We start from the raw sequence: 23,982 nt of genomic DNA, 5'->3' as shown, positions 1-23,982 counted from the left end.
CACCCTCGACCCCGCATTCTCAGCAGGAAACAACATCGCCCTCTCTCACTCCTCCGAACACCACTGGACCGACCACTGATGCGTCCATTTCACTTTCACGCAGACCACCATAAGCCACCATGCCCCCTTTCCCTGGCAGAAACTGAAGCAAGGTCATCAAAGCCCAGATCGCCAACGCACTCAGCCCCTTCCCCCCACTGGATGCCACAAATGCTAATGACCCAGCACGCAACCTTCATGCTGGATCACAGAATGCACCAACACCATAGCCTCCTTCAGAAAACCTGCCGGAAACCAGCACTGTAAGAAACCCAGCTGGTTCAAGACAGAACTCCAAGACTCCAAATGCACCTGCAGACGACTGGAACGAAAATGGAGAAACAGCAAAACAACTGAAGACCACAAAGCCTACAAAGACAAAGTCACTGCATATCATCAGAGCCTCCAAGAAGGATAATCAAGGAATTCACGAACCCAGGAACAGACACCTCAGACATATCCCCCTTCCAAGACAACCTCACCACCTATTTCCACCCAAAAATCCAGGACATATATGAAGGATTCACAAACCAATGCCTGCTACCACCGCCCACCAGCACCACCTCAGACCCCACATTGCAGCAGACTCAGCCATAGGACCCCTATTCCCACAGAAGACACCTGGAAACTTATGAGCCCCATCCATTCATGGGCACCCTCGGACGTGTGCTCACATCACATCTTCAACCTGGCCAGTGCCACCATCTTCCCAGAGCTATGCCGGACTATCAACAGCTCCATCGAAACCACCACCTTCCCATCAGACTAGAAGCACGCAGAGACCAACCTGCTCCTAAAGAATCCCTCCGCCGACCCAAGGGAGTTGAAGAATTGCAAACCTATCTCTCTGCTCCCCTTCCCAACCAAGGTAACAGAAAAGGGCATCAACATGCAACTAACAAAGTCTCTCGAGGCAAAACGCATCCTAGACCCTTCTCAGACCGGATTCAGGACCACCCACAGCACCGAAATGGCCCTCCTTGCAGCCATCAGTGACATCCGCACCATACTTGACCACAGAGACACAGCCGCCCCATCCTCCTCGACCCCTCTGCCACTTTCAACACAGTCTCCCTTTCAACCCTGTGCACCAGACTCCACGACACCCGTATCCGCGGCAAGGCACTGGAATGGATCCAAACATTCCTCACTGGAAGCACCCAGAGTGTCAGACTTCTACCATTCACCTCAGCACCAAAAGTAACCTGCTGCGGTGTACCCCAAGGCTCCTCCCTAAGTCCAACCCCTCTTCAACATCTACATGGCTCCACTTGCTAAAAGCGTCAGACAGCATGGTCTTAAGGAGAAGTGTGGCACAATGGTTAGAGCGGCAGACCCTGATGCAGAGATCTGGCCCTGAACCAGGGTGGACCAGGGTTCAATTCCCACCTCAGCGGGTCTTGGGCTCAATTCCCCTGGACCAGATAATTCTCGCCTCAGTGCCTAATCTAATTAATGGGTCCCACTCTGTAACTCCGGGCAATAGCTTGCTTAATCTCCAAAACGGCCCTCACAGCGCTTGGATGCCTGACTTCACCCTGGGGCTGTCCAGGAGTGGGCCCCTCACAGGGAAAAGCCAGGAGGGGTTCCACAGCGGTATGCGTACAGCACCTTGAGACCCTAACGGGTGAGTAGTGCGCTATACAAGTGCGAAGTTTACCGTTTTTTTCTTTTTTTTTTTAACATTGTCTCCTACGACGACTATACTCAACTGATCCTCTCCCTGACCAATGTCCCATCAACAGCCAAGGGCAATTTTCACAACTGAGTGAGAGCGGTCGTTGCCTGGATGAAAGCCAGCTGCCTCAAACTCACGTCAGCAAGAAACTTACTGGGCTCCACCCCCTCTGTCTGGGACAACTCCTGGGGGACACCCACCCTAGTTAACGCCCACACCGACCATGCACGTAACCTGGGCATCATCCTAGACTCAACACTATTCATGACACATTAAATCAATGCCGTCTCATCGTCATGCTTCAGCACTCTGTCTCCTCCGGAAGATCTTCAAGTGGATCCCCACCGAAACAAGGATGGTCACCCACGCACTTGTCAGCAGCAAGCTGGACTAATGCAACACACTCTATGCCGGCATCACAAATAAACTGCAAGCAAGACTACAGAGAATCCAGAACACAGCAGAGAGACTCAACCTGGACATCTCCTGCCACAGCCACATCTCCACCCACCTCAAAGATCTCCACTGGCTCCTTGTCAACAAACGCATCACCTTCAAACTACTGATACACACCTACAAGGCACTGTACAACATAAGGCACTGTACAACATCAGACCTGCCTACCTCAACCACCGTCTTGACTTTCTACACCCCCCCCCCCCCCACAAGTTAACTCCGATCCTTCCAACTCACCCTCACTGCTATCCTCAGAATCAGGAAGAGCACAGCTGGAGGCAGTTTCTTCACTTACCTCACAGCTCAGACCTGGAATACGCTCCCACTCAACCTCAGACAGCTCCCCTCGCTGATGAAGTTCAGAAAGGATCTCAAGACCTGGCTCTTCGAATGATCAGCACGCCCACACAGTGTCTTGAGACCCAAGGGATGATTAGCCACTCTCTACGAGTATTTGATTGATTGAATGATTGATTTAGGACAGATACACAGAAGTCCCTTTTATCTTTAGCCACACACACACAGGATGTCAATGTAACAGACTAGATGAACAGGGTCGCTAACACTTTAAGATCCCTCATGACCAGTTTAGAAGCCAGATTAGAGTCTCCACGCACTCCCTGGCTCTCATCCCCTCAGGTCAATCTACAAGTGAAGGCATAGAATGTCAAGTACAGAACTGAGAGGTTTGATGCTGGGTTATATGAATGAACTGCCACAGTTCCTTGTTCTGAATTTTGTCAAGAGTATTGAAAAAAGGCAAATACATTTGTACTATTTTTCTACAGTGGTACAGAATCGGACAAATGTGTTTTATAGGAGCCTTTGTTGTAGGAGAACAAAAATTTAGAAGGGTGTGGGCGAAATCACAATTTGTTTCATGAAATCTAAGGAAAAGTACATGAAATGAAATAGTAGGGGGTTGAGTAAAAATATCGCGGGACAGAGTTACACTCTTGAGCAAACACTCAACACTGTGTAAACCAATATTCTGCAGCCAAAAATGATGTGAAAACGTTAATGCAAAATTGCAATAATTTTCACAAATTTTCTTGTCTAATTTAAATTTGCCAAACCTACGATAGTGGAGGAAACAGATTTGAAACTATTTGTAAGTAATAAAATTGTGTATAAAATGATTACAACTCACATAATACAAATGAAAAATGATAATAACATTCTAGTAACATAGGGAAAATTTTGGACCATCCTTGCTCTCTTTCAAATATTACTTGCCCTACTCCCTGAACACACACAAACAGTGCTGTACACGGATTTACCCTGTTTTAGCACTATTGAAATTTTTCTGCTAAACTGTCTTAGCAGTTAGTATGAGTAGCAAACCTTACACCAACAAGCCCCTTCAGTCCTAGGTTATTAAGCTATGCAAGCAGAAAAAACATGTCTTCTGTTTTTCCATCAAATTTATGGAGTAACGGCTAGCCATGCACAGTCCATCCATACTGTGCCAGCTTTCTGATCAATAATTCACTTACATGCTACTTGACAAAATGAGCTGTTGCTTCCTACTTTTTGGTTCATAGACCAGGCCACCTAAATAGAACCAGTTAATAAAGAAGCAAATGAAAGCCTCGGGGTACTCCAGTAGTTCCTAGCAACCACCTGTTCTCTGCCCTAACTATCCAACTATTGCTTTACCAATGCCAAAGGAGAGGGGAAGGAGTCATATTAATCGCCTTTTTGGCTTTGAGGGTTGGAGGATAGGCTACTGTGGAAGCCATTACAGGTTCTGAACCTAAGCTTCGTAGCCTACTAGGACATTAAATTGTTGTCTTGTAAAAATCACCCTCTAGTGAAATGAATTCATGACACTGGCTGTGAGTCTCAGGAATACAACATTCAGCTCAGAACTCAGAGCGAGTCAGTGCCTTACAACGTATATCAGGTAAGTCAGCCCTCAGTGGTCAGGCTTAGTAAATTTCAGAACAGAGGTACTATAATACAATAGGTGTGCTCTCACCTGAGCTGCTGTGTGATGAGTTCTTCTTCGTTCAAATATTTGAGCCGCTCCTCTTCCACTAGAGCTCGCTGACGCTGAAGAGGGTCCTCCTGTTTGCGCATTGTGTCTGTAACTCTGACACTTATCTCAGTTTCTGTTCTCTTCAGCATCGTTTTTACAGTCTCTTGGTTCTGCAACTAAAGAAAAGAAAACAATTATTAACACAAAAGTCGCAAAGCAGGAAGATGATAAACAAAATACTTCCTTGCAACTACAGTTTTCAAGTGCTAGTAGCTTTCAGAGATCCACGTGACTGAATAAGCATTGCCTATCATCAACTGGGTGCCCCGGGTGATCAAATAACAGTAAACCATACACACTGGAGAAATGCGAATGTTTTGCATGCTTCCTTTGTGATATTGCGGATTACCTTCAAGATGAGTGGAAACTAAGCAAAAGCCTATAAGAATTAGCCAAACCAGTTCATACCCACGCATTACCCCTCCAGCCAGGTTTCCAATGCCTGCTGGGTTAAAACTGACATAATTTGTTGTCTTTGGTGGCAAACATCACCATTGGGCTGCCCCATAAACTAAAAACCTTGTGCAGGTAAACTAGATGCAATTTCCACTTATAGTTTCCTCGTATCCGCCCAGTCTTTTTCAGCACCCTGTACATGAGCGGACTTCAGAATGATGCTGTCCACTGCTGGAGTTTTAGAGACATTGGGTCTTTTCCAACAGAAGGAGAGGTCTCATTCATCTTGCTTGTTGACATAAAACCTGGAGGTGATGGAGTGTGTGTTCTGGTCACCACCACCGAAGTTCTAGATCTATGCAAGAAATGTTTGGAGATATTAGCAAATCACTCTGAGCTTCAAGACAATAAGTAATCACGTCTCTTCTGCTGACTGTAGGCCCTTTGATGAGAGATATAGGACACTGGCATCAACATTACATGCATCGACAAGATAGGCTTTGATGAGGTCTATGGTGCAAACACTGACGAGTGCATAGTCACTGACAGTGGAGGTGGTGGCTGGATCATCAAGGACGATGTTGATGTGGGTTCTCATTTACAATGGCAAAGTATATCAAGATGTGACTAGAGGAGGTATCATCGACAGGACAGTCAATTACTATTTGTCTTGTTTTTCCCAATAATGGGACAGCCATTAATAGTCATTTTAAAAAGGTAATTGGGTGCCTTTCCTGAACGGTCCACAGGTAGTGTTAGAAAGGTTGTCCTGCTTTTTTGACACATTGAAAATTGTTTTTTTAGATGATAAACGTAGGTCCACAATTGAAGCTGCTTTCTCTAGCACACCTCTTCTGTAAGTTTGGACTTCAATGCCTTTTTAGAGGGAGTGGAGTTGCACTCATCACAGAATCTTCCATTATGTGTGTTTTTTATTTGGGGGCTTTTACATAGCTATGTGCTCTACGGATTGAGGATATGATTACAGTGCAGTGGGAATACAGTCATCTGGGATCATGACCCTAACTGACATTTCGCACTACGCAGTGCCACATCAGAGGTCTACTCAAATGGCAGTTAGATAACTTAGTTTTTTTTATTTTATTTGTTGAACCACAGATAGTTGGGTTTTGCTTTCAAGGAATGGTCCATAGATGACATTTCACAGCTTTGGGCTTGCAATCCAACAGATCTAGCTCTGTAGTGGTAGTCTAAAATGACTGTCAGATAATCTGGGTTATCTAGTTGATCGCAGATTCTGGTTTGTGGTGAAATGTGGGGAGTGATTTTGCTGTACCCTTGGTTTTTCACCCAATAAGAGTTACGAAAAGTACAGACAACTTAACCCTGATTTTGCACTCAATTAAATGCTTTCAGTGCTGATTTAATGTAGACACACTTTCAGAGGATCAGCCACATTCTGGCTACCTAATTCTGTAATTGTTCCATCTTTTGGTCAGGTATGTGTATGTCCAGAATACACCATTTTACAATAGCAAAGCTGTTCCATTAGAAAAGACCTTATGAGTTTCACATGCCACATGGCGTAAGGAGAAGCTCTTTTTTGAGCAAAGATGCTCTTCACCATAGTGTTAATTTGTGACAAAAAAGACAAGTTGACTTCAAACAGAAAATACAGGTATTTGCCTTTGTGGTTATAGGTGAAGGGTTTCACAGACTGTGGCTATTTGAACGGAATGGATTTGTCTGTTCAGCGGGATAAAACGTTTTCGGTCTTTCTTCATTTCAAACAAAGGAACTTTTCTTGCACCCATGTTCAAAGGAACGTTGCTAGGACTTCTCCAATCAAATATGCATCATCAATACACATATGAAAGTGTTCTCCATATTGTACTAGGTGAAGGGTCATGTGTATAAGTTGAACAGCAATGGAGAGACTGTACAGTCACGCGATACTCACACTTTCTATACTGATGATCTCTTGGCTCTAATGTGTCCTTGTTGACAAGGTTTGAGGAGGAAGATTCAAATGCAAGCTATAGTTTTCATAATGATCCCTCTATAATTATGCTGCAAATTCAATACTAATAACTAATTGCATTATATGCGGCTGAGAGATATAATATCAGAAACAATTCATCCTTTGAAATGGGATACAGCTCTCTCATGTTGGCCAATGTAGCTTTGATGCCTTTTGAGGGTCTACACCCTGAATGGTGACAATGCAGAAGATGGATTTGTTCCGCACAGTGTTTTTACTTTATTTGTAACTTTCCTGGATTTTGCTAGAAAAGGCAATTTAGAGATTGGCCATTAATTGTTCCAAATTGGTGGGGTCTGCCATGGATGACTAACTGGGATATGATAATAGTGTGCACGGGTGAATTTAGGACAGAACCTTCTAGGGTTGATTCCTTAATCACATCTGAGGTCTGGGTTGAGAGCTGTAATGAATTGTTTCATACAGGCTGCAGTGCATGGTTCAGGTGGCAATCTTGAAACTTTACTCTTAAGTGCTGGTCTCAACAGCTTCTCCTCTTTCAAAGGCTTGAGCACCATATGTGACATCTGTAGATTAGATGAGTATATAGGAGGAAAAAGGAGATGTCTATTTTCTTTAGAATTTTTGTGATTTCCGATTCAGAGAATGATATTATGCTATTACAGTGTTGTGTAGTAGCACACATGATGTTATTCATGGCTTTAAGTTTATGAAATCTTGGAAAAAGCTCAAGATCGCTCTAAATTTGTTTGCTTCCTCATCCCTGTGTTCATTAAATAAGATCTATTTATGGCTTTGTGGTATACATTTTCTCTGGTATCTCACAACTTATATTACACATAGTAGTTAATGTTTAACATCCTCTTTAAGAACACTACATCATAATGCATTAACCACCATAAACCAGCTACCTCTCCTTTCACTCATTGGCTTTATAGTCATCGTTGACCCTGTACATTGAAGCTGCTTTTTGGCTAGGTTCGCACTATAGAAATATCATGTATACCTGCTCTCAAGTTGTCAACAATTTCTTTTTAAGTCAGTCGATTTGCTGTCATGCCATTTGTCGGATCATTTAATCCCTGATTTTTGTTTTAGTGATTTGAGATGGGCCTGCATGCTGAGAGAGTTAGTAATGTTGCAGTGTTTCTAGTTTGGTTCCTGATCTGGCACAGATGATGGGTTCTTTCAAACCACTTTTTAAGTTTTGTAAAAAATCTTCCATGTGTAACCAGCAGGGTGTGTGTTGAATTTGCTTCGAAGGCAAACCAGATATATCAAGTCTGTGAAATGAAATGATAAAAAAGGAATGGTCAGACCAACTTGAAAATTGTGCCATCAATTAGGCTACTTCATCACTATGGAAGAACACTACATCTAAAGTATGCTTATCTAATGTATGCCCTGCTGTATGAACTGGGACATTCACAACTTGAATGAAACTCTGTGCTAGAACACTTTCCAATATGGAACATGTTTAGCATTGGGGATGTCTACCCACAAGCACAAGGTAGAATCTTCCTTTATCAGACGTTTTTGAGCTGAAGATTGCAGTGATAAAGCACATTTGTGAAATTAATCTAGAAAAAAATGCCAGTGTATACTGGTGGGTGATAGATAACTGCAATTACTAACGTTTGAACTGATTTTGCACTAAGCCATAAGGCATTCACAGAAAGTGTATAATGTATTGGTATATTTGTACAGGACAGCTAAGTCATGAATGTAGGCTACTCCGCTCCTTTTTGGGCTTCTTTGTTCCTCTACAGCATTTTGAAGTTTTAAATCATCAATTCATTTCAGACAGTGCAAAAGCTACTGCAAAATCAGGCTTCTGATAGTCTGATTATCTGTATATTATTTGTGCTGATAAGGTTTTAACTTTGGCGAACTGTTTCGGAGTAAACCGGGTACTACCAAGGTCCACTTTTGTAAGGACTGAAGGTTTGCAAGTAGGTAGAATTATTTTCACAGAATACTGGTTTGATATGTGTACTTGTGACAACTTGGTCAGTTTGGATATCAAAGTTATTTATATTCTGTGAGGGCATTGATGATGCTGGCTTGTTTGTGTTGATCTGTAAACTGCAGCACAGCATCTGTCAACACTTGGTTAATTGTTTCAGGCAAACCTGAATGTATGATCAATGGTGGTTAGAACATGAGTTACTCAACTGTAACTTTAGTTCTCAGCATTGGAATCTTTCATAGATTCACATGCTTGAATCATTCCCCGTTGTCGAGATGGGAGCCCACAGTACCTTTAATTAAGTAGTATTAACATAGGTTTAAACCTAAAGGCCCTTAGACCGCTCAGTTTAGCACTCTAACAGAGTCATTTTAAGAAAAAAGGACCAAACCAATCGGGCAACACCACCCTCTAGAACCTTCCTGAGAGAAGCTCCAGTTCCTCAGATTTTTTAAGCACAAGTGCATATAGGATATAAAAGAGAGGTGAAGGTGAGCTTCTCCAGGGAGGGTCACATGTCAATCTATGAAAGATTCCAATACTGGAGCACTAAAGTTACAGGTAAGTAACTAATTTTCTTACTCCAGTATTGGAACTTTCATAGATTTGCATGCTTGAATCAGTGTAGTAAGCAGTATTGATGCATATTGTATAACACATCTCCCTGATTGATTGACCGATTGAGTAGGGCGGGCCAGACTGGATTGAGTGTCTAGGTTTGCCCCTAGAAATGTTATAGTGCGATAGTGCTGTGGTTTGGATTTCTTCCAGTTTACAGTCAGGCCTAAGCTGTTGAGTAAGGCAATGCACTTTCTTGTTGACCTGTGTGCTGCTGAGAACGTGTCTGCTTTTATCAGCCAGCCATCTAAGTATGGGAATACTAGATGTTTTCTTCTCCTAGGAAAGGCTGAAATAGGAGCCAGGCACTTCGTGACTGTCCCTGGAGCTGATTTTAGACCGAATGGAAGGACTCGAAATTGAAAATGGCTTCCAGCTACCATGAATCTTGGGTACTGTCTGTAGGCTGGATGAATTGGGATGTGGAAATATGCATCCTTCAGGACCAGGGTAGACAAAGTCTAACCGGTTCAACTGAAGAAGAACATCCTGCAAGGTGATTATGCGGAACTACTGTTTTTTCAAATAAGTGCTTAATTCTCTGAGATCGAGGATTGGTCTCCAGTCTTTCCACTTTTTTCAAATGAGGAAGAATCTGGGGTAACCACAAAGTTCAAGTTTATTGATATGGTTAATTAAAACCATCGCAATTCAGACATATATACTTATATAAATACTTAGCATACTCACTATATTAAATGGAAACTCATAAAAACATATATTACTTGTTTAAAACTAAATCTTGTCATGGTAATAAATTGAGCGTGACTAAGACCTACTCTACTGATTCCAACCTTGTTCTTGATCTTAAATTTAGGACTTACTTAATTCCCTGTTAAACTACATTGCGTCCTGGTTGCTGAAAGTGAAGCTCAGGGAATATGCCAAAGTAATTAACACTGAGTTGTACCTGTAACTAATTTCTGTCTGGAGTTAACCGTTTGGGAACTCTTCTAACATAAGTTGATAAACCATGCACACTCAGCTTACTAGACTTTATTCTCTAATTCTTTCTGGGCCTGTACCATAAATTTGGTCCCTCGAAAAGAAAAGGGAATAGAGAGTCCACTAAGCCAACTGATGACAGCCGGCCTGCATGAGCGTATAGTCAATGTCCTAAGGATATTTTTCAGATACAATGTCCTGAGGCCTTGCAAAGCTGGGCATATGCAAAAGATGTGTTCTAATGACTCCTGTCTGTACCCACACAATCGACAGAAATATGTTGGATCTTGCTGTCTCCATAAAAGGACCATATATTTTGATAAATCAAAATATATAACCCAATCAACCCAAATCGAAAAAGCATGACCTGAATTTTCAGCGACTGGTTGAAAGATGCTGCTAGATATTCCTGGGCCGGTAATGTTTTGTATGATGTTATTACTGTACAGGCATGCTATCTTCTTGCCAGTTTTTATTTGTCAAAAATTAAAGGCTTCATTTTAGTGACAGCATTTGCCTTCAGATAAAACTCCGCTTTGCCCAGGTTCTGCTCCCAGGCTTCTCCCAAACCTAGCACTTTAATACAGTTGTTTAAATGATGACCCCAGGTGCCTTTATCGTTGTGACGCTGTTACTCCTCAATTTCCATCCAACATAGGTTATTTATGGTACCGATTTGTGCTGCACGCATTCTCCAGCATAATTTGGTGAAGGCACATTTGCTCTGGAATTTGTAGTTTTTCAGACCCAATTCTAGGCAGACCTGGGATGGAGATGCTGGTTGTGGAATCCGAAAGACTGTATTTTTAGGCCTTCGTCTGGACTTGATTGAAAAAAAAACTGCCTCCTTCCCCAGCATGATTTTGGCTCCATAAGTGACGGTGGGCATTAGCCGTGCTGCCATAACAGAAAGCAGGGGAGTGTATGACAGGCAGCTCAGTTTTTGTTTTAGTACTTTGAAGCCGCAGGTCAGTGAGAGGGCTTTAGCTTGAGCAACAGCAAGCTGTGGCTTGAAAGTCAAGAGGCGATCCATAGTGAATCCCAAGTATTTGTATGTGGGGGCGGCCTCCACCTGGGTTCCATTTATGAACCATGAAGCAGATTTAAACTTATCGACTAGGCGGACGACCTTAGTTTTACTCAAGTTCAATGCATGACCTCGCATTGTTATGAATGTATAAAGTGCGTCAATGCTATGCTGTAGTCAGACTGGTGTTTGGCTGAGTTAAACGGTCGTCTGCATACTGTAGCCATGCTATTCCTTTCCTGGCCAATACTGGAACATGGCTATTTACAGGTGCAGGGGCCTCGGCTAGGTCTGCAAGATATAAATGGAACAGCGTGGGGGCTAATACACACCCTTGTTTTAATCCTTTTGCTGTTGATATTCTGTTGGTGAGGTGGCCGCCCTCTCCGATTTTTACTTGCGCCCAAGTGCCTGTGTACAAGTCCATCATTGCATTGAGAAGGCTGCAAGCTAAGCCCCAACCTTTCAGTTTCTCCCATACACGGGTTCTTGGTACACAATCAAAAGCTGCCTTCAGGTCAATAAAGCATGCAAATAGCCTTTTGTGCTTAAGCCTGGCTTTGTTTCCCAGCAGAGCCAGGACTGCCAGGTTAGGAGAGGCTCCCATACAAGCTCTAAAGCCTGTCTGGCATTGTGGAATTAGATGTCTATCATGAATCCATTCTGCTAATTGTTGCAGAAGACAGGCTGCATAGAGTTTTGCTTCCACATCTATCAAGGCGATTAGCCTGTAGTTTGAAGGGCTTGCAGGATTTCCTGTTTTGTATATTGGGTGAATAATACTGCCTTTCCGTGCGTCTGGTAGCCTCATAGTCCTCTGGAGGTCATTAAAAGGCAGTGCCCGATAATGAGCCCAGAATGAAGGGTCTCCTCTGAAATGGGCATTCGAATTCCGTTCTGGCCAGCTGCCCCTTCCAGTTTTAGTTTCTTGATTAGGTCTGTCCGCTTTTCGATGTCTATGTTCATTAAAGCATGCTTTTGTTCGTTATCGTTTAGAGATAAATCAGTTTGCATTATCACACTAAAGCCAAAGTTTATCTTTCTTATGTCATTAGCTGCCTGAGTGACCTCCCCCTTCACGTGGTGCTCTGGGAGTGAGAACATTGTTTGTACATGGGCTTCCCTTGTGGCCGCGTCAATGCCTGTGTTCATATGACGATTTATTCCCTGATTTAGTCCATTTATCAGTTCCAGAACTTTTTGTTATTTTTCTGTTTGTTGGACATGAGAAGCTTGGTCCATAAGTCCTCATGATATCTCTGTTTTGCCTTCCAGCAGTTTTCCATATATTTGGCTCTTAGTACAGAAAGCCTTGTGTTATCAGATTTCCCTCCCCAGTGTTTGTCCTTTGGGACTTTTTTTTAGTTCTCTAGAGACTTAATTTTTCTGATTACGCAGTGTTTTGTTATACCATGGCTTTCACTCGCTGTGATGGAGGCACCTTTTCTATTGTGCTCTTGAGGAGCATTTTGTTGATCTCTCTTGAGTTGTTGTGCCACACTTTACCAGCTGTAAGACATTGCTGGAGAAAAAGAGAGATCTTTCTGCCTAGATTGGGTGCGGGGGAGGTAGGTGTTTGGGCGTAGCCGAAGCCCTGAACACATCATGCTCTGCGAGCAGAGTCTTTAGTTGGACAAGCTGAGCGTCTGCTGGTGGTAGACCTACTGTAAGCCGCTTGTGGAGGTTGTCTTTGGGAGTACTGCTGTCAAAATTGCTGCGAGGTGGATGCAAACGATGGATATCTGAACTGCTGGTAGCCTCCCCTATATGAAGGAATTCCAAGCCCTCTCGTGGCTCAAAAGGAAGACTTATGAAATTTGAGTGTTCCCAAAGATTTAGCCGTCTCAGTGTTAGATTTTATTGACTGCTATGCCTTGTCAATATGTTTCCCAAAAAGCGCTTGACCACCAAAAAGAAGATCTGGTGTTTTATTCTGTACTTCCCGATGGAATGATGTGGCCTTCAGCCAACCTTGCCTTCTCAGGAAAGCAGCCCCTGCAAGCTGACAAAACGCAGTAGTGGCTATGTCCATCGCACAATTTATCATCTCTGCTGATGTGCGTTCTCCCTCATGTAATGTCGTTCTAGCCTCCGATTTAATGTTCTCTGGCAATTGATCAAGATATGGGGCGATGTCAGCCCATAATTGCCTGTCGTATCTGGCTAACACTGCCAGGGAGTTAGCCACTCTTATACTTAGACTAGACATTGAGGAAAATCTTTTGCCAATATTGTCTAATCGTCTACCTTCTTTGTCAGGAGGAGCGGAAATTGGTGTAGAGGGATTTTTGGATCCTCTCTGGGCTGCTTGTGTTACCACCAAATCTGGGTAAGGGTGACCAGTCAAGCATGCTGGGGCATCTTCAAGTGCTTTATACTTTTTATCCAGGCATGGAAGCACTGCTGTGACTGTCGCTGGGTTTTGCATGACCTTCAAACCCTCCTCCCATATGTGACTAGTGGCATGGAGCGTACTTAATTTTGAAATTGTTCCATAAAGTCATACAGAAAACAATCAGTTTGCTTGGATGGCATTGGAATAGCAAAACGCTTAGCAGCCCTTTCCATAAGATTGTGGAATCCTCCAATGTCCTTTGGAAGTGAATCTACTTTTGAAGGTGAAGGAGAAGGTGGAGCTGGAATAATGTACTCATCCCACTCTGACTGGTTGTCGAGGAGCTCATTTTCCTCTTGTTCTCCTTCCGATATGTCAGGCTCATGTGGTAGGGTCATATCCGGTGGGGCCACATTCGTCAGTGGTAGAGTGGTTGGTCTCAGACACGGGGAGGCTGCCAAAGAAACTGGCGATGATCGTGGTTGAGGTTGCACCTCTTCTGTAGCAGGAAAGTGCCTACCGTAGTTGGCTAACATTGCTCTGAGATCAAATATTAAAGAGCGTGGCATATACAAAGCCTCTTGATATGCTTGATCACCTGCGTAGTAATGTGGGTCATAAGCTTTGCCTTACTCATCATCGTCATCCTGGTACTCTACTTTCAAATGAGAGGGACTGTGCGCTGTCCCATATGGACCCTTATCATTCGGTTCGTCGTCACCCTCCAAGAGATGGACTGGAATTAGAGCGGCTATCTTACTAGAAGTATGCTCGGTGTAAATTTGGTTGTTTCCTGCCTTTTGCGCAATATTTCCCTCGTTGACTGTGTCGTCGACGGATTGGTAGACGCCTTTGTCAACGGCGTGACAGAAGCGGTCTTGGATGCTGTCCTCATTGATATCTTAACCATCATCTGTTTCGTGGAGGAAACTACAGTTGACGGTGGTCATCATCGATGGCAATGAGCAGAACGTGGTTACCGCCTTAGACGATGACGACGTGTAGGTCTTCATCGTCAATGTCCTCGTCGACAGTGGATGACTCGTCATCGACGTTGTCATTGTCGGAGGGTCTGTCGACGGTATTACAACAGAAACCATCATTGACGGTGGAATGGATCTCACCGCTGCCTTTCGTCGATCAGGATGTCGTCGACGGTGGGGTTTTGGCCAGCTGTCTGTCAACTGTAGGAGCAGAGGAAGGTCTTTTAAATGGTTCAGCTGACTTAGGAGGCACAGAAGATGATTTTTTAGGCCTTTCTGTAGGCCTTTCTTGGCTGTTCTGAGGAAGACCCTGAGTGAGGAGATCTTGCTCTTTTAGATGATCTCCTGGAAGATGTGGATGAATCATCGCTCTCGGAATCAGAGAATGGGTTATCTCTAGATTTAAGTTTCTGCAGCCATATCAATAATGTGCCCTCTCTATCCTTTAGGGTTTTAGAAAAGAAGGTGCGACATACCTTACAGTCTTTTGCAGAGTGGTCTAGGTAAAGGCAGTATATGCAGTTCTGTTGAGGATCTTCAGAGTGTAATCTTTTTCACACAGATCTTGCAGGATCTGAACAATCCCTTCTTTTCCTTGTCAGACATGGTGTAGGCCTTATCAGCAATCAGTCAGAATTAGTTGTGAAGAGTATAACCTTGTAGTTATTCTAAAAGTTGAGCAGAGCTCTGAGGAGACTCCCTAGCATGACGTGAGGTAGAAAATCTGAGGAACTGGAGCTTCGCTCAGGAATGTTGTAGAGGGTGGTGTCTCCTGACTGGTGGGCCTCAAGTTTGGTTCTTTTTTCTTAAAAAGACTCTGATAGAGTGCTAAACTGAGAGGCCTGAGGGCCTTTAGGTTTAATCCTATGTTAATACTACATAATTAGAGGTACCAGAGGCTCCCATCTTGATGGCGGGAATGATTCAAGCATGTGACTCTATGAAAGTTCCATTACTGGAGTAACTGTGGCTTCTCTTGTGAAAGCCCATGGACAGTAGGTTAGTTTCTTGAACATTGTTGAAAGTGTTATTAAAAGGTGGTGTGAGATTATAGTATCTGTGGAGTGGTGATGGTCGTGGGTATGTTGTCCTTCCAAGAATTATTTTGCACTCATCAGGGTGAGAAAGATCTCCTCAAAAAGATTTCCATCACTAGCGTGAATGATTTCATGCCATTATAGTAAATATTTGTTAGTTTCCCCTGGGTATTTGTCAAGCCTGTTATTTACGGTTATAATAGATGAATTGGCTACAAAGGCACTCATTTCAACCTTGGCGGGCGGAAAGTTGAAACCGCCGGGCCGCCGCCAATGCAGCCGCACTCCCGCGGGGTCTATTTGGAGATCCTCGCCGGCCCAGCGGGGATCTTGGCCGCAACACGGGAGCCGGCTCCAAATGGAGCCGGCGGTGTTGCGGCTGTGCGACGGGTGCAGTTGCAACTGTTGCGCTTTTCACTGTCTGCAAAAGCTGCATGGGCCCCAGCGACTCCCCTTTCCGCCAGCCTTTTCATGGCGGTTCAAACCGCCATGAAAAGGCTGGCGGAGGGGGGACTCGTAATCCCCTGGGCAGCACTGCCAGCAGCGCTGCCCTGGGGGATTTAAACTTTTGTCCTTGCGGGAAACCGAAGCGCCGCGGTCGTAATTCCCAGGGAAGCACCGCCAGCCTGTTGGCGGTGCTTCCGACAAAACAGCCCTGACGGTCAAAAACCGCCAGGGTTGTAATGAGGACCAAAATGTCTTCGGTGCTAGCCAACTATCTGTGGCATTATTAGGCACATATAGGCCCGCAAAGCAGAAGGCACTATAATGGGCAGAAAAGCCCATACAGTTTTTCTTATTCCATGCCTTATTGATTGGAATGCTTCATGATAGACTGGATAGTGTATGGATATGAAAAGATCATGTGACTTGTCACTTTACTTCAATATTACAAACAAGTAATGAGGTTACAAGTAGTTTAAGCTGTAAGGAACTTCCATGACTGCGGAGCATCTGGGAGTGTGAAGAGAATGATTTATTTAATATTTCATTTTAAGGTGCACTTTTCTGTTAATCAATTCATACAGCCTTGCTGGGATGCTTTATGAAAAGCCTTTGTGGAATTAAATGATCAAGTGTTCCATGTGTTGTTGATACAGATGTTTTACTTTTGTTTGCTTTGGATATTACTTGCTTATTGTTTCCAGTCCTTTCTGCCTCTCTGAGTAGTAGGATGATCGATTAAAAACCTTCTATGCCCAAGGACCGCGACCGATGTCTGTGCTGGACAGTGAGGCCAACGAACCAACCTCAAAGGGATCTTGAGCTGATGAGGGAACAGACTGGGCGCTCGAACAACAAAAGGCAATATTTAGTGGCTAATGGTGCAATTTAAGAAAGAAATGGGCTGCTATTACAAGACTTTGTGAAGTCGCTAACTGACCTGGACCATGTCAGCCAAAAACTCGACCTGATAATGGATCATCTGGAGGCCGTGACAGTCAAAGGGACTCGCAAAAGAGATGAATTGGGAGTGTGTTTGGGGGAGCCCGAAGGATAATTAGAACCGTTCCAGGTGGAACAAAGTGGGCATTAGGGACATCTCAAACTGTGTCCCTTATCAAGATCTGCCCCAATATGTCCAGGACTTTTCCAAGTCCCTCCTGCAAGGCCCAGACAAAATGACAACTGAACTAAATCGCACTCACAGAGTATTCAGCTTGTATCCAAGTCAGAATAAGCTGACCCCCAACATCCTAACTAGAGGCCATCATTTTCGGCAGAAGGACAATTTAATGAAGGCAGCTAAGACAATTAGAATCTGTAGTGTTTCGAGGATCGACTGACTTACTTCCAGAATACATTTGCTCTGACACTGGCCAAAAGGAAATCCCACAAGATCCCATATTGCTGGGGTCTCCCGGCATGCCTTATGTTTCAATACAAGGAGAAGCTGTCCTCAAGTCAGGAACCACAGTGCCAATCCCCCTCCACAGACCCCCGTCCTCATGCCTCTTGATTCATAAGCTGGTGGGGCCAGTGACTTTGGCTATGAACTGCTAATTTCCAGAGGGTGCTGCTGGCTTACAATTCCTTATACGCTCCCTCTGCCTTGCAACCATATCTTGTTGGAGTAAAGAATCTAGTCTGAGGATTGTGATGTGTAATTAAACTGTTTTCATCTTCCTATGATGCGTCGGGTCAGGCGGGGACATTGGGGCCTTGAAGAACTGGCCCCACCAATGAGGACTGTTGGATGTGTCCTTCCACATTGTTAATACTACTATATGTAGCTGCATGCAAGACAGAGGAGATAAGATACTTTGAAGTGACACTCAGTTCATTCAAATTCTCATGTTTTGGCATACGACTGCTGTGTTTGTTCTTGACCCAGGCATGGACACTGATTTTGTTGACGTCTGTATGGAGGGATAGAGGGCCAGGAGGGTATAATCTCCTTTGTACCTTGGATACCATATTGTGGTAGGATACAGCCCAATTTACACTTCCCCTATTACACTTCAGATGCTAGAAAATGTTGACACTGAATATTTTGACATTAAACGTATGGGGCCTTAATTCCTTGGTTAAGAGGAAGTCCGTGATCCCCTAGCTCTATTTGAAGGGAGCCAATGTTGTGCCCTTACAAGAAACACACCTTCTAGTCGATGATGTTAAACAATGTGACTCACAATATTTTCTACAACAGTTCCACACTAATGCCCTAAGGGGAGACTAAGGGTGGTTGTGATCCTGATAGGGGAGGTAACTCCTTCCCAAATTGCCTCAAGTCACAGAACTCACCACGGGAGACTGGTCATGATAAATGGGTTGGTTGTGGGCAAGCCGGTGACAGCAGTCTCAGTTCATAACCCTAAACATAACAAGGATCAATTCTCTGCTTGGCTCTTTCCCTGTGGAGACCAGCACTCCTATGATGATATAATAATTGGGGGAGACTTTAATGCAGCTCTAGAACCTAATGTTGATAGATCACATCTCTCTTGCCAAACAATGAACCAACCACCCTCTGACTACCTAAAGCTAGTCTGTCTGGCGCACACAACATAAAGGTGGAAGATTACACATTTAACTCTATTGTCCACTGATCACATTTAAGGATTGACTGTTTCTTTGTCTACCTAATTGTTTTTTTCCTGAGTGGGTTCCTCTGACATAGGCACTTGGCTCCTGTCGGACCTTGCACCAGTGGTAATATAAATACCTTCAGCCCTCTTGAAGGACCCACCCTATAGGCCATTTAATATGAATAAGGTAGCATTTCGGGACCCTGTTCTTAGAGAGAACATACAGTGGAAGAAGAGAATACAACCACTGAGATTCCAAGGGCAACTATATGGGATGCTGCTAAAGCAGTGGTTAGGGGGAGTTGATCAAACATATCACCACTTTTTTTGCAGCTAGCCCAGACCAGATGCTTAGAACTTGAGGGGGAAGTTTGTAGACTGGAGAAAGAATTTAAAACTACATCCTGGTGGGAAACAGTGAAGGCCCTATGAAAGGCCAGAGGAAAGCTACAGGAGGTTCTGAACAAAGTTGTAGCTCACAAATTGCTGGAAATAAAGGAACTTTGTTAGACCTGAGAGCCCTTGGGGTGGTCTTCCCCTAAACGTTTTGCCTTCTCTCCCCTCCAGTCTGCTGAAATTTATTTTGTTGACCTTAGGACTCTGTGCACCTTACCACTGGTAATCAGTGCTAAAGGGCATGGGCCCGCTCTTCTAAAGATGGCTTACATCCCAATTAGCACATTTAATTTACTTAAAAGTCCCTGGTAAAGTGGGACAACCTGTACCCAGAGGAAGTAATTTACATGATATTATTGGGCCTCAAGCATGTGTGCCACCCACTTATGTAGCCTTTTAAATCATGGCTCAGGTTTGCCATTGCAGCCAGTGTGCAGTTCTAAACTGCCAACTGAACCTGGCTCTGAATAAACCTTCCCTTTAAAAACACATACATCAACAATAGATAGGCCCTAAACAGCCCAGGGGGCAGAGTGCACTGTATTTAAAATGTTGGGCAGGTACTTTACGTTTTACATGTTCTGGCAGTGAAAAATCCCTAAATTATTTTATGATTAAAGTGAGCCCTACCTCTCTAATAGGATAACATTGGGTTCCCTTATTACATTTACTATTTGTCTGATTGCAATCCTAAATAGCAATGTGAAGGTCTCCACCACGATCCTGTCATGTTGTGAGGAGTCTGGCCCCACTTAGGGGCTTCTAACCATTTGGGGTTTCTTCGAGATAGACACACAGGAGATATTAGGCTAGCCCTCAACAAGGCTGACAGCTTCCTCCTCAAGCATCGAGATCCTCCATCTGTCACTGGATGTGGCGAAGGCATCAACCATGTTGATTGGACATTCCTGGGCAAGACGCTTGATAAGACTATCTTGGGCCCCTAAATGAAACCCTTTATTTTAACAACTATGTAAGGCCCTCAACAAGATTCCGGATTCGCTCAAGTCTCTCAGTCTATATGACTAAACCAGGGCACAAGAATGGGGTGAATCATCTTGCCTGTGATTTTTTTCCCCAATGATAGAGCCTCTGTTCCAATATGGACTGGCTAACGCTGTGATCACAGGCTTAGACCCTAGAGATGAGAAGGTGAAACTAGCCATTTTTGCCAACGATGTTCTTGTTTTCATGATCGAATTGAAGACTCACAGTGGGATTTAAATTCAAACTATCAGAAATCCACAGTAATGGGGGTAGGGACAACCACACAGTTAGTGAGGCAGTCACAGCTAGCCATGGATTCCAGCTGGCATGAAATAGGATCAAGTACCTAGGAGTGGTTATCCCCCTAAGGTAGGATATGTATTCCAGAGTAATGTACCCTCTTCCACCTTTGATACCTTATTTAAAGACCTATATCAATGGGATAAACTTGAGATTTCCTGGGTAGGTAGGATAAACTGCACGAGGATGAACTTCATGGCGTGACTGTTCTATATTTTACATTCCCTCCCATGAAATTCCCTTATGAAGTCTTAAAACCCATCACACAGAAAATACGGGCTTTGGTTTGGAATAAACAAATCAGCACACACAGCTAGATCCCTGCTGAATAGGAGCCCCTGGCAGGGAGGCATGGGAGTTTCTGATATTGAAGGTTATATTTCAGCTCCCCAGGTGTACCCGATCCCAGAGTGGTACTCTCCAGATGCAGACAAACCTTGGTGTCTTTTAGACCACGACTGTAAGCAAGCTCCTGCCTCATCAACTCTTATGGCCCTCCCCAAGTGAACAATGCCCTGTGGGCATCCTGACGTGGCCCACAACAGAGACTTCGTAATACTGGAATAACGCAGTCCAGAAGAAGGGGATCACTACTTATCCTTTCCCTCGGACCTTAGCAATTGGAAAACCAGAGTTTCCACTGGGAATGACCAATAAGGAAAATGTTACTTACTCAGTAAGCATCTGTTGGTGGCATGTAGTGCTGTAGATTCATATTCTTAGCATAATCCTGCCATCTAGTGTTGGGTTTGGATGTGTGCAAGTTCTTTTTCTTTGAAGAATGTCATTTGAGTCACGACATGAAGTAGAGTGACTCCTTCCCTTGCTGGTAATGCACGTGGTCATCGACAGATTGTTTTCCCACAAGGCCAGTGAGGATGGAATGTGAAGCACAGTGTAGTATAGTGAGATGCCCATGCTAAATGAATGTGTGATAACTTATAAAAGTAACTGTAACAAACACAGGTGTCTGGGGAGGAGGGTGGCACATGTGAATCTACAGCACAACATGCCACAAACAGATGCTTACTGGGTAAGTAACATTTTCCGTTCAAAGCATGTGTGGCTGTAGATACACATGCTTAGCATAGACTGAAAAGCAGTCCTCCTAAGTAAGCGGCGGCTAAACTGGGGGGATTACCGCTGTTTGAAATAGTGTACTTCGATATTTTTGGCCAACATTGGCTTGTTGGCGAGGTAGCACATCTACACAGTAAATGTACGGGGTGTAGATTGTGTAGCTGCTTTAAATATCTCAGCTATAGGCATAATTTTTTGGAAGGCCATTGAAGTTCCTATTTTATGAGTGGAGTGAGCTCTAGGAGAGATAAGTAAAGTTCTTTTTAGATTTAGCATAGCATGTTTAAATACATTTGACAATCCAACATGCAATGCCCGATTTAGAAATGGCTCTTCTTTTGTGTGGCTTTGAAAAGGCGACAAAGAGTTGTTTTGTTTTTGTAAATGATTTGGTTCGGTCACTATAATTCATAAAGACTCATTTTACATCTAAGGTGTGTAGAACCATTTTCCACAACTGAGTCAGTTTGGGGAAAAATACTGGCAAGTCAATAGATTGATTAAGGTGCAACTGAGAGATCATGTTTGGAAGAAATGTAGTTTTGGTCTCTACTTCGTTGGAAGAATGGTTCTTCTAAAGTTAACACCCGAAGGTCACTGACACGGCTGAGTGAATTGATAGCAACTATAAATTATGGTTTCCATAATAAAAACTGGAGAGGGCAGGAGTGAAGGGACTCAGATGGAGGGCTCATTAATCTTTTTAGTATAAAACTGAGATTTGAAGTGATGACTGGTGGCACCCTGGGAGGATTGCCTCTTAAGACCTTCTAAGAAGGCTTCAATGACAGGAATACTAAATAGAGAAGTGTGCTGTCTGCTTTGCAGATACAAGGCTACTGCAGCCAGGTATAGTCTAATAGATATAAACACTAGACCAATAGTATGTAAATGAAATAAGTAACAGACAATGTATGGCACGTTGGCTGTTAAAGGATCAATGTGTTTTGAATGACAATACTGAACAAATCTTTTCCACTTTGCTGCATAACGTGCATGAGCAGTGGGTCTGCGTGCTTCTTTCAGACTGTCCATACAATGTTGTGGTAGATTTAAATAACCAAACTCTTTGACTTCAGAAGCCAGATGGCAAGGTTGAGGGACCTGGGGTCTGGGTGTCTGATTTCTCCATGGCTCTGCGTGAGAAGGTCCTGCCTGCTTGGCAGTAATTTGTGAGGAACTACAGAGAGTTCTCGGAGTGTGGTGAACCATGGTTACTGCAACAATGTGGGAGCTACTAGGATGAAAGTGAGAGATGTCTGGCAAAATTTGAAAACCACAAAGGGAAGCAGTGGGAGAGGCAGAAAAGCATAAGCAAAAATCTGGGACCGACTCATTCATAGTGCATTGCCAGTGGACTGTGGGAAAGTCAAGGCAAAGCTTGGGCAATTGGCAATTGCTGTTGTGGCAAGAAAAGGTCTATTTCTGGGTGACCTCTAAGCCAGAAGTATGGATGGAGGACTTGTGGGTGGAGCTCCCGCTTGTAGATTTGTTGGAGCCTCCTGCTATCTGCTCCTGGGAGATACTCCGGTAACAGGTGAATGCTGTATCTGAGAGCCCACCTCCAAATGGACAGCTGAGGAGGCCTTATGTCCTCCTGCTTTTGGATATAATACATGGTAGTCATGTATGTTTTATCAGGACCAACTTGACAATCAGGTGGGGAAAGAAGGCTTTGAGAGATAGGTAAACACCTAGCAACTCCAGGTGATTGATATGGAGATGTCTCTAAATGGATGTCGAGCATCCCGTGAACAGTCAGATCTTGTGAATGCACTCCTTAACCCAGGGAGGCATCTGTTATTATGGTTCTCTGTGGGACTGGGTCTAGGAAAGGCCGTCATTTTAGGCACTTGCTGGTGTTCCATCACTGCAGAGAGTGGCAAGCTTGATGGCCTACCAACACTAGATGTTCCCACAACCCTCTGCTTGAGTCCACTGGAGCACTGAGCACTCTTGCAATGGATGCATGTTTAGTCTGGCATGAGGTACTATGGCAATGCATGAAGCCATCATACCAATGAGATGCATGACTGTCCCCACAGTTATTTGCCGATGAGGTTGGAGATGTGGGATGGGCTCCTTGAAGGACTGAATCTATGTGGCATTGGGGTAAGCCATCCCTCGTTGTGAGTTGAGGATTGCTTCCAGGTAGGATTGTATTTGAAGGGGTCGAAGAAGGGATTTCGACTGCATTGATAGTAAAGTCTAATTTATTGTGGCCTGAGTGTGCTCGAAGCACTTTTGCAGAGTTGCACTTTGATAAGCCAGTCATCTAACTATGGAATGACATGTATGTTTTGTCTGTGTAGGTGAGACACTACTATTGCAAGACATTTGGTGAAGACCATAGGGTCGCTTGTGACCCTGAAGGGAAGCACTCTGAATTGGAAATAATGTCTGTTTATTACAAATCTGAATTATCAGTGGTGAGCTGGATGAATAGGGATGTGGAAATACGCATCCTTCAGATCATGTGTGGCCATGACATCGCCTTGTTGTAGTAAAGGAATGACATCTGGAAGAGTAACCATGTGAAAGTGCTCTTCGTTTAAGGGTCTGAGATCCAAGATTGGTCTTAGGGACCAGTCCCTTTTGGCGATTTGAAAGTACACTGAATAAACCAATGTGCCTTGCTGGTGTACTTGACACTGGTTCTATGGCCCCTTTATTGAGGAGTGTCCTTGAGCAACTGTTGATGTT

At 43.9% G+C, this 23,982-nt stretch overlaps 1 protein-coding gene across 3 annotated transcripts in view; it reads right to left on the bottom strand.

Annotated features, from left to right (window-relative positions):
* The window catches only part of SRCIN1 (SRC kinase signaling inhibitor 1), a 758,648-nt gene that overhangs the window by 197,258 nt on the left and 537,408 nt on the right, over positions 1–23,982 (bottom strand). For all 3 annotated transcript variants that reach the window (XM_069237488.1, XM_069237489.1, XM_069237490.1), the window contains one exon: positions 4,155–4,330. In XM_069237488.1, coding sequence (XP_069093589.1) covers positions 4,155–4,330 — 176 coding nt within the window. The remainder of the gene's footprint in view (positions 1–4,154; positions 4,331–23,982) is intronic.

This window comes from Pleurodeles waltl, chromosome 6 (genome assembly GCF_031143425.1).
Source record: "Pleurodeles waltl isolate 20211129_DDA chromosome 6, aPleWal1.hap1.20221129, whole genome shotgun sequence".
NCBI classification, from domain to species: domain Eukaryota; kingdom Metazoa; phylum Chordata; class Amphibia; order Caudata; family Salamandridae; genus Pleurodeles; species Pleurodeles waltl.
The sequence above is the reverse complement of the archived record's forward strand: the minus strand, read 5'-3'. Positions and strand labels throughout refer to the sequence as shown.